General features: G+C 57.7%; 1 protein-coding gene across 1 annotated transcript in view; it reads right to left on the bottom strand.

The window, feature by feature from the left end:
- The window catches only part of COL22A1 (collagen, type XXII, alpha 1), a 144,036-nt gene that overhangs the window by 16,352 nt on the left and 116,877 nt on the right, over positions 1–10,807 (bottom strand). The window contains exons 45-48 of the mRNA XM_004679973.1: positions 9,749–9,802; positions 7,636–7,689; positions 3,699–3,752; positions 1,837–1,890 (exon numbers count right to left, since the gene is read on the bottom strand). Of these exons, the coding sequence (XP_004680030.1) occupies positions 1,837–1,890; positions 3,699–3,752; positions 7,636–7,689; positions 9,749–9,802 (216 nt within the window). The remainder of the gene's footprint in view (positions 1–1,836; positions 1,891–3,698; positions 3,753–7,635; positions 7,690–9,748; positions 9,803–10,807) is intronic.

The following is a 10,807-nucleotide window of genomic DNA, read 5'->3' as shown; positions in this document are numbered from 1 at the left end:
CTCGCCCCAGCCCACTGCCCACCAGCACAGGGCTGCTCTCATCTGCTCTGTGCCCGGCCTGCCCTTGTGGAGAGCCACTCAGTGAACCAGCCACATGAAGACCAGGACCAAGACACCTGCGCCAGAAATGGCAGCTCCTTCCCTGCAGGAAGGCGGGTCCCTGCGCTATGGAACTCGGGCCAGTCCCGGAAGCTTGGCTTAGCAGCTGTGTGACCTTGGCTATCCTGCTTTACCTCTCTGTGCCTGGTTTCCTCACTACCTGCGTCCCCGGGGACTCTCTGGCGATCAGGTTGGAAAATCTAAGGAGACGCCTCGCCTCCAGGAAAGTGTAAGAAGAGACAGCTGCCAGCTGGGGACTTCTTGTTCCCTCTCCTTTCCATCCCGGCCCCAGCTGCTGCCCTGCAGGCGGTCAGCTGGGTGTCTCCCTCCAGCACCGACCGGGGGCCGCTTACTCTGCTCAGCAGCTACCAGCTCCTTCTCCCCCAGCTCCTTCTTCCCTGAGCAGTGAAGTCCGGCTCCAGCATCTGGCAACAGCGTGAGGCTCCACAGAGGTGCCTCCAGCGAGTGGCCAAGGTGCAGGCTGAACCATCATGGCTTACGGCCAGACGAATTAAATGGAACATAAACCTCTCCAGAGAAACCCTTCTGCACCCCACTTAGTGCTCTGACCTCCAGGGAGTTGAAAGGAAGGTGCTGGAAGTCACCTTCTGAATAATTAGCCATTCGCTGAGCCAGATGCGCTCATAAATTTCTCACCTCATTGGATTTCCAGCCACCGTGGCAAGTTGGTGCTAATGTTCCCATTCTGTTTAAAAGGGAGCCGGAGCCCACCCCAGGCCCCCCAGCCCGCGTGACAGCACCCAGCGCCATCTCTCGCTCTCGTCTGAGTCTGGCATCAGCGCGTTATGTCGGGTTTCACTGCCTGCATCGCAGGCACGTGCCCATGGCCCGAGGGTTAAACAGCCGCCAGGACACACACGCACAGAGGGCGCCAGCACCTGCCCACTGTGTGTCCCCCAGTGCAGACCCTGCTGGGATGGCGCCGACTTTCTGGGCCCCCAGGGCGTCTCTGAACACTCTGGAAAAACACCCAGGCCCGTTTCTACACGAAACCGGAGCTACGCGGCCCAGGCTGTGGTTTTGGCTTAGTGTATTCCGGAGGGCCCTTGTCTGCAGCCAGAGGAAGTCCTCATTCTACAGCTGGGTGTACCAGTGCACCCCACTCACCCCAAGCCCCCCAGGGTGAGCCTTCGGAGGTCAGGACCCCAGCCCCAGGCCCCCCAGCATCAAGGCTGTGGCGGGATTTGTCAACACAATGTCCTCTGGGAGCTGAGACTCCACCGTCAGGCAGGCGCCCGGCCGCGGGGGCCTCCTGTGGGTGGGTCCGCCCACAGCCTGAGCCCGCACAACCTCGGGAGCCATGGGCCATCTCACGTGGGTCCCAGCGCAGCTGACAGTAAAGAGAAGGAGAAGGAAGAACGTTGAGTCCCAGCCCGTGTCAGAGACGCGCACCCTGGCCCCAGCGGGGTGCACAGGCTTTGGGGGCCTTTGGTATCAGATCTGTGCTCCTGCCAGGGGTACGCACAGAGGCCCTGTCACACCAGCAGGACTGCGGGGACGGAGGGACAGGGGTCCCAGGTCAGGCTCTGTCACTACCCCACAGGCGACTTGGGGCCGTGACGTCACCCAGCTGAGACTGTGTCCTCGGCGCTGAGCTAGGGGCGCAGTCCCCTGGCAGGGCTGTGGGGGGACCAAGCACCAGTGTCCTGGCTGTCACGGGCAGTCGCTGAGACGGGGCGGCTTGAGTGGCAGTCGGCGGGAAAGCAGAGCCCTTACCTGCTCTCCCGGGACGCCTGGCTTCCCGTCTCGGCCCTCTTTGCCCTCTTCTCCCTGCCAGAGAAAGAGCACTGAAGGGCGGGCTGGAGGGCGGGAGCAGATAGCCCAGCACCTCCGGCCGCACGCACCCCGCATGCGCCCCGCACGCACGGGACTGGCGCTCTGGCCCACCGAGGCTTTGGCTCGGGCCTCAGACCCACCACGCCTGTCACAGAGAGGAAGACCAGGACTGGCAGGAGCTGCGCTGTTTGCTTCTGACCGGCAGGCACCTTCCAGCCCCGCCTGTGCCAACGCGGAGGACACGCTGCGTGTCTGGGCCCCGGGACGGAGCCAGCGTCCCGCCTGCGGGGGCAGGCTTGGTGCCCTGGACCAGGGGCACAGACGGGGTGAGACCGTGGGGTGACTGCGGCAAGGTTTATCTCGGTTTTGATGTGCCCTTTTCCTCCCAAAGCGGCCTGGCCACTTCTGACCCTTTTCTGTGGGACCCACTAGAAGGTGCTTTAGACTGTGGCGGCTCTCAACCTGGCATGGGCCCGTCCGTTTTGGGTGGACTTTACCCGCGAGGGGACGGGTGACGTGGGTGATTTAGAAACAATATCCTTTGCCTTTTCTGTACTGCACACTGGTTGCATTTAAGTTCCTTTCCATGAAAGGTCTTGTTTTATCTTGATGCAGCAGGTGGAAGAACTTATTTTGAGTGGGCAGGTTTGGGGGTGCTCTCCCTGTCCTATAACAAAGTTGCAGAGCTGAGGGCCAGAGCACAGACCTGGGAGTACTCAGCGGATGGCAGCAGGGGTGAGGATGCGCAGGGGACGTGTAGCTGCATTCCCTGAGACGCCCCCAGGCCCAAATCCATCAGTGAGACGGGCAGAGGTCACCAGCCAGACCAGCAGACAGGGTAAGATTACCGGCTGAGACAGGCGATCACCGGAGGGGTCAGAGGAGACAGCGGGGCCGTGAGGCCCGGGTGGGTGGGGAGGCTCCAGGCATTAACAGAAGGAGCGTGACAGGGGACAGAGAGAAACGCAAAGGCCCCGGGGCCTGGAGAGGACCGAGCGGGCCGGACAGCGCACAGTGTACCCGGTGCAGCAAGTCATACGAAGACACTCAGGGGCCGGCGCGGGGGGCTGTGGGCAGCAGAGGCGCCGGCGGGGGTGCCAGCCACGGAGGACCCCTTCTGCCCGCAGCAGACCGCCGCTCCGGCTGGCCCAGGCCTAACACTCGCCCACCCCTGCAGGTGTGTTAGCAGCAGGCCAGGCGTGCGAGGATGCAGAGGCAGCCTGTATCCAGATCTTGAACACGGTCACACCCCAACAAGTGAACCTACTTCTGGGGTCCATCATGTGGCACTGAGGAAAGCGCTATGCGTGTGGAATCAATCATCTGTTAGTAAGTTTTTAAAATAAGCGTAAGCTCGGCGAGTCAGGGGCGAGTGTGGGTCTCACGGGACAAGTATCGGGCAGCGTGTAGCTGATGTTTGACACTGGCGTGGAAACAGAAAACGTGTGTGTTCATCACAGGTGGTTCATTCCCGCGGCGTGTCATCATCTCAACAGCATGGACACGTGTGTGTGTCACACACATGCAAATGTGTATGCATGCACGTATCATATGTGTGTGTGCATGAGGAAGAGACAGGGAGAAGGATGAAAACACAAATTAAATGAGTAAACAGAGCGAGACGAGGACGCTCTCCACCAAACGAGCAGCTTTCACAGATGAGGGGGCTGGTGCTGCTTCTCCTTCTCACTTTCTCTGTCGTCAAATTCCCTCGTGACCGTGCCTGCCTTTGACAAGGCGAGCCAGACTTCTGTTTGCTTATTTTTGTAATAATGAAAGCAGATTTCTTAAATGCCACTTACTGGGATTCCAGGTAATCCAGGTGGGCCTTGGGGGCCGGGAGGACCTTCTTTCCCCTAAAGGATCCGAGACATAAAAAGGCATTAAACGGGGCCCTCCCTGGTGGCGCAGCGGGTTAAAGCACAGCACTAAGAAGCTGAAACCACTTCCACATGAGTTCGATTCCCGCCTGCCCTGGAGGTGACCACGTGGCGCGGCAGACCTCTCCTGGCCCGCCCACTGCTCCCCTCAGCAGCGGACTTCGTAGATCTGCCTGTTCTGCTCCCCACTCTGTCTCTGCTGAAGTCTTTCGCCACCCCTGAGTCTCTGGCCTGTACCCCAATTCTGTATGCACAAATAAATCTTAAAAAAAAAAAAAAGGCATTAAACGTCTGGGCTGGCTTTCCTGAAGGTGGACGGCCTTGTCCGCTGTGGCCAGGCTGGGCAGCTTTGAAGAGAAGCGGCCGCCCGCTCCCAAGGTACCCAGCTGGCCGAGTGCAGGCACAGGGCCGTGCACAGGGCCATCACACAGACTCAGGGGAGCTGCGTGTCGGAGGCCCAGCAGGAAGGAAACCACGATGCTCTGGACCCGAGACTGTGCCCAAACCCATCTCTGTCACTCAGTGGCCAGGGGCCTGGGGGGGGGGGTTCTTCCGGCCATCATCATGTGCCAGGGGTCATAGGCTTTTTACCGCCACCCCATGAAATAGGCCGTGGGTTTCGAAAGACCATATTATGGTTCCCAAATTGCATTAATTAACAGTTAATTTCCCACTTTATTCGGCAAAGCTGCTCATCAGTGTCCCAGGGTTTCCAAACCAGCATGTCATCGGCTCCCGCCTGCCTATCCCCTGGAGCAGTTTTGTTTCATCCTGCATCTCCATGTGAATTTCAGAGGCCTGACAACTTGATTATCTCCTGCCAGTGGCTGTTCCGAGCTAAGATGCTCAAGACCAGATTTTATATTCCAATCCACATGTCCCACAAAAGGAGAGATTTTTAAGGGATGTGATTTTAACCTCTTGAAAGAGAGGCAAAAGGAAACATATTTTGATACTTATTCCAGATTGACTCAGAAGTTACAGGTTGCTGTATATGAAGTCAGGGGGCCTGAACAGTTCCTCGCAAATGCAAAATAGAGTCAGTAATTGAGTTTTATTTGCAGACCTGAACAAGACAGAAGGCATCGGCAACGCATCATCATTAGACTTCACGGGCTTTTTGATACAGCCCCTTGGGAACTAACGAAGAATGAAGCTGTTTTAAGTTCATAAATGGTGCGCTCAACCTCACCTCAAAAGCATCTGCACTCTCATGCTCACCGTGAGAGGGTACCTTCATTTTTCAAGTGTCATGGGGATGCGCTGACATTCACAACAATTTGATGCAGAGGCACTGTGTGTCTCGGGATGTCCGGGATGGCAGGACATATTGCCACATTGATCAGTGCCAAACAATAGCGATGAGAAAACAAAATAGCCACCCTTTCCCACATAACAGCGTCTACACCATGTGGATGCAGGAAGTGGGCATTTTTCTGCCAACCTGGGACAAATACTCCCTCAGCATCAGGGAGATTTAGATATTAATAGTGGGGCTCCCTGAATTCCTTCCTGGGTGCTCAGTGTGTAAACACTGGCACTCTTAGACAGGAGGCAGCACAGTCTGACTGTCTGCCTGGCTTGGTAAATAAAGTGCCATCAGAACGTCATCACCCTCGTCAGCTCACAGATCGCCTATGGCTGGTTTCATCTACTGCAGCAGGACTGAATCGCTGCCAGAGACCATATGGCCAACAAGACCCAAATATTTTCTACTTAGCTCATTTTTGCTCCCATCAGGTGAGCAGAAGACATGACAGGCTTCAGCAGGCCCACTCAGCACCTGCCCACACCAGTCATAACGTGCAGTTTAATTACTCACCAGCCCACCCCAGGAAACTGAGGTGGGAAAAGAAAATGATGGTGTTCTATGCAAGTTAGGTTAGCATTTCAGAAATATTTGATGGAGATGAACCACTCACTATCTAAATAGATAACCGTAAGACAAGATGACTATAAAAGGTCAACTAAACACACTAACAATCTAATAATCTACATTCATATTGCTTCACAGGTGTTATTTTCTCAAATCATGTTTTAAGAAGCTATAAATACAGGCCCTGCCTGGCGGCGCAGCGGGTTAGAGCACAGCACCAAGAAACTAAAGCCACTTTAGCACAAGTTCGATCCCCGCTACTGAGGGTGGCCTTTCCTGGCCCACCTGCTGCTCCCCTCAGCAGTGCACTTCATTGATCTGCCTGTCTGCTCCCCACTCTGTCTCTGGTAAGTCCTCACACACCCCCTTGCACTTCTGTCCTGTACCCCAGTTCTGTATGCATAAATAAATCTTTAAAAAAAAAAAAAAGGTACAAATACTAGAGGGTGGACATTCTTGTTGTAGGAATAACCAGGGGTTCTATTCAGGGAACATGGGGCCAGTGAGAGGCCTTCACTTTGCGTCAAAGAGATTAAGCAGTTTCCAGTTATTAATTCCAAATACAATGGGAATGTTTTAGGTTTTGTGTCTATTACTGTGCTCCATTTAACATTTTTATTACTGTTTTTTACTGTCAACACTCATTGTTTATGCTAAGAAAATGTTGACTATATTTTGATTTGAACTTGAAGCATCAGGACCATGGACAGCCCCAAGCACAGCAATAACTAGCCAGCACAGCATCAAGGCCAAATTAAAAAGGTTTAATTCCTAGGATTGTAAAGATTTACATCTGGGCCCCACATCTCACTCCCTTTGGGCAAAGAGTCCATTAGTTTTTATTGAAGAATTTTTTTTTCCATCTGAGAATCAATAAAAACATGCCTGCAGTGTATTTTCTATTTTATTCGTCTGGGACACTAGGTGGCTTGCTTCAAAAGGATTGGCCAGATGATGATGGAAAAGAACTAAGGAGCTGTTGCTTTTCAACTCCAACAGCTCTCCAGCTCCAGCCCCAACCGTCCCACAGAGTGAGTCGGTGTAGAGAACTATACCATTGAACTGGGAGTTTGCAATTGACTTAACTCCCATTTTAAATATTAATTTTCTGTACGGCCTTGAACAGGTGACCTAACCCCAGCACATGAGGCTTCCTCTTCCTCATCCCAGAGAAGGAGTTGACCTAAAGGGTCCTAAGCTCGCTCAGGGCTAGTGTCTGCTCGCACCAGGGTTAACCTGCTTGCAGCCAGACTTGGGGTATGGAGCTGAGGCCCTGCAGACCGGGGTCGTATCTGGCTAAGGCTTCTCACCATGTGCTCCTAACCTGGAACGTCACGTCTCTGATCCCCACTTTCCCTGCAGGTGATGACTCAGGGCCTTTCTGACTCACAGGGCGGTCAGTGGTAAGACACACAGTTAAATGAACGCCACTCAGCGGATCTTGGCCTGAGCTGGGAACGGAGCCGTCCTGGTGGAAAGTGCTGAAACCAAATGGCCTCTGGCAACTTCCTGCAGTGGCTGTATTCCAGGTCTTGAGATGAAACCCCTGGGCTCAAATGTAGCTGCAGGTGCAGGCCCTTGGCCCCCGGCTTCACGTCGCTTGGCCTCCCTGTCCCTTTCTGAACACGTGGTCAGCAGTGGCTACCTCCACCTCCCGCCACCCGGCCCACGCTCGGTGGCTGAGCACCAAGCCCGTGCTCCCCTGTGCCTGCTCAGAACAGAAACCAGCCTGACCAGGCCCCGGGAGGTGCAGCTCAGCCTGGAGTCCACAGAGTTGTTGAAGCTGCATTCTAGAATAACAGGTGGCCAGGTGACTTCATCCAAACCTCGAGTTAGGAGCAATCAGGGCCCTCCCATACAATGATCTTCCCCGCGACTTCACTGCAAGGCCAGGGACTGGACCCTCCCACAAGCGATCCGCGGGAGCGGGGTTCACACCGGGGCTCTGGGACCGTGTAACCACAGCCTGAAGGCAGGACTTACCGGTGCTCCCTGGGTTCCTGGTGGCCCCCCAGCGCCTGCTGCCCCAGCCACACCCTGTGGAGGACAAAGAGCATTGCCGATCTCCAGTCGTGCATGAAACTCCACGGGCCTGCGTCCCGTGCCCTGCCCAGCTGCCTGGACTGGAAGCATCTTTCAGATGCTTGGGACTCCCCTCAGCCTGGGCTGGCCTCTGGGGATCAAGGGTGGGAAGGCCAGCGGCCACCTCTCGGAAGGCCCAGGGCATCCCCAGCCAGATGTCCCTAAGGCCGGGGAGCTGCTCTCGTGTCCCTGTGAGGTCAGCAGTGCCAGGGACGTGCCATCTCTCTTGCAGGGAGCTGAGGAAGGCGGCTGCTCTGTCCCTCGGCCACAGCGGCACCTGTCTCACTGGGCTCGCGACAGCCGGGGCCCGTGGGGACGGGTTCTCATGAAGGGCCCCGCGTCCGCAGGGCTGCGCTGGCAGCTCCCTGTGCGTCAGCGGACAGCGAGGCGGCAAATACGGGCTCCACCGACGCGGCTCGTCACGCTGTCCGGGCCGCTGGTCAGCTGTCTGCTGACCAAGGGCCCATGTTAGGCCGGGCACTGGCCGGGTCTCAGAGACTCAGAAAGGGCAGCACCGTGGCCTGGGACCCCGGAAAGCCGGACCTCGCCGAGTGTCAGTCCCTTGTAAGGCGGGCAACTCGGACGAGATGCGGCCGCACGGCCCCGCCTGCCCACCGAGGCGAGGGCCCGCGGATCGGGGCGCTGAGCCGGACTGAACATGAAGCGTCCCATCCACTTCTCCGCGTTTGGGCTGCAGCTGCAGGGGTGGCGCAGCTGGCCCAACCTAACAGCTTCTCCTCCAAATCTGGATTCTTCCATGCAGTTTTGCCAAAAACTTTTGGCATTCTAGACCCTGGAGCCTACATCAGCTGGAATTAAATTCCCTTCTGCGGGTGGAAAGCAGGATGAAGGTCTCACTGGCCTGAGGAAAGAGGCGGACCGAGCGCCAGAAAACGAACCGGAGGAGAAGAGCCGTGTCTGCCTGGGAGCTGCGCCCTGGGTGCCTGGGGCAGGGCCTGGCTTTGATCGACACACGGAAGGACGACGCGTACAGGGTCGCGACATTAACTCCGTTCTTGAGTTGCTGCTGCCTCACGGGCTGCTGGGCCAGCACAGACGGCCGTGTCAAGCGGGCGAGAGCGCAGACGCCGGTCACCAGGAGCCGAGGGGAGGACGGCGGCCGTATTGGCGGAGACAGACCGCTTCGAGCTGACGGCTGTTTCTGTACCTCAGCTCCACATCCGCATCAGAGTAAGAAGCAAGGGGCCGTCCCACAGCGGCCCTGTTAAGCGCCACCCTGAGAAGCGGGTGGTCCCGGTGGCTTTGGAGGCGAGTTGCAGACTTCGGGGCTGCCCGAGCCGGGTGGCGTGGCCCACTGCTCACGTCCGAGCCTCTCAGCTGCGAGGGGCACAGGGAGCTGAAGTCATCATGGTAAGAAGTCACCCACGAGTGACCTGGAGTTTGAGGTGAAACGCTCTCCTCTGCCGGCCCTGTGCGACCCACATGCCCCCACACCGCAGCCTGTCGCCACCTCCACCGGGTTTGCTTTCTCGCGGATTGTAAAGCCGCAAATCGCATAGGCACACACACCACAAAAAGCACCGTCTTCGGGGAGATCACATTTGAGCAGATGCAGACCTTCGGGGGGATGACAGCAAGCTGGCCGCTCCCCAGTGCCATGCACCAGCAGAGGTGGGGCCGCTCTGCACGAGGCGGGCAGGGGTGTAGTGCGGAGCGCCAGGGCGTGAACGGGACTGAAGTTCCGGGGGGAGACTGCCCCCCACATGTTTGACTGAAGCTGCTGGTCTCTCAAGGACCCCGGGTTTGCCACCTGCCCGGAGGGGTGCCACAGTGCTAGGGAGCCTGCCATCCCCGCCGGCGCCCCAGCCCAGCAGTAAGGAGCCACCCGCCCCGCAAGCCCACTCAACCCCTGTGCACTCACCCCAAGCCTCGGGGCACCCCAGGGGCCAGCTCACCCCCAGCAAGGTGAACCCTCCGGCGCCCGCTCCAGGGAGCATGAGAGTGTGTCTGGATGTCAAGGCCAAAAGAGAAGGAATTTGAAGTCACGACTTACCCGTGACCCCGGGTTCCCTGGGGGCCCCATGAAGCCAGGAACTCCAGGATGACCCTAAGGAGAGAGGCAATTCAGGAAAACGTTACACTTTGGGGGACTACCAGCAGCCATCTAGACCCTGCCCTAACCTCCGCAAGTTTGGATAACACCGACCACGGAAAGACGCTTCTCATGTAACAGTGGGAGTCAGCGCACTGAGAAAGCATTGGCAACAGTTCCGAAATGAACCTTTCCCACAAGGGGGTGTGCTCCGCACCGAAGGAGCCTTTCCCACAAGGGGGTGTGCCCCGCACCGAAAGAGCCTTTCCCACAAGGGGGTGTGCTCCACATGAGGCCAGAAGCTGCGGGGAGGGGGGGGGTGTGGCAGGCTGCGGGCGCGTGGAAGCTCTGTTCGGCTCCGACCTGTTTGAAGGGCCCATGATAAAGGCTTCAAGATGCATGAGAAGCCCCACAAGGTCTGGAGAGCCTGACTGGGCGCGGCCCGACTGCAAGGCACGCCTGGCTATTTGGGGGGTCCCTCTCTGTCGCCTGCCGCGGAGTGAAGCGCAGCGCCCCGACACTTGGCATGGCAAGACAATCCTATAAAACCAGCCCAGGCCTGGACGGGACGCGCCTCCGCCCAGTGCGGGGCGCCCCACAGTGCCTCCTCCTGAGAACCCAGCACTGCTCGCTCTTCCACACTCGGGTGGGATTTTCACAGACCCTGTCCTGCAGACCTGGGGCGAGTCCTCAGCGCCCGCTGTGCGGGGCCGGCCCAGGATGGCGCACGAGAGTAGACTAGGGGTGCACGGAGGGCAGAGGCACTGGGAGGCGCGTGGGGATGGGAAGGGGGGTTGAGAGGGGGCAGGAGGGAGCGGGCTGTGGAGCAGAAGCACAGGGCCAGCTCGAGGGCAGGAGGTGAGTGAGGGTCAGCTGGCAGTCCTGACAGGAGGTGGAGGGAGTGACCAGGTCACCAGAAGAGGCCAGGACACTGCAGGAGAGAGGGCCTGCTCAGCTGGGCAGACACTGAGAGACCGGGGCATCTTTAAAATAGGTGACCACAGGAGGTGGGGAGGAGGG

Source organism: Condylura cristata, unplaced genomic scaffold (assembly GCF_000260355.1).
Source record: "Condylura cristata isolate star-nosed mole 26May11 unplaced genomic scaffold, ConCri1.0 scaffold00009, whole genome shotgun sequence".
In the NCBI taxonomy this organism is placed as follows: domain Eukaryota; kingdom Metazoa; phylum Chordata; class Mammalia; order Eulipotyphla; family Talpidae; genus Condylura; species Condylura cristata.
Note: the sequence above shows the minus strand (reverse complement) of the source record. Positions and strands in the feature narration are given on the sequence as shown.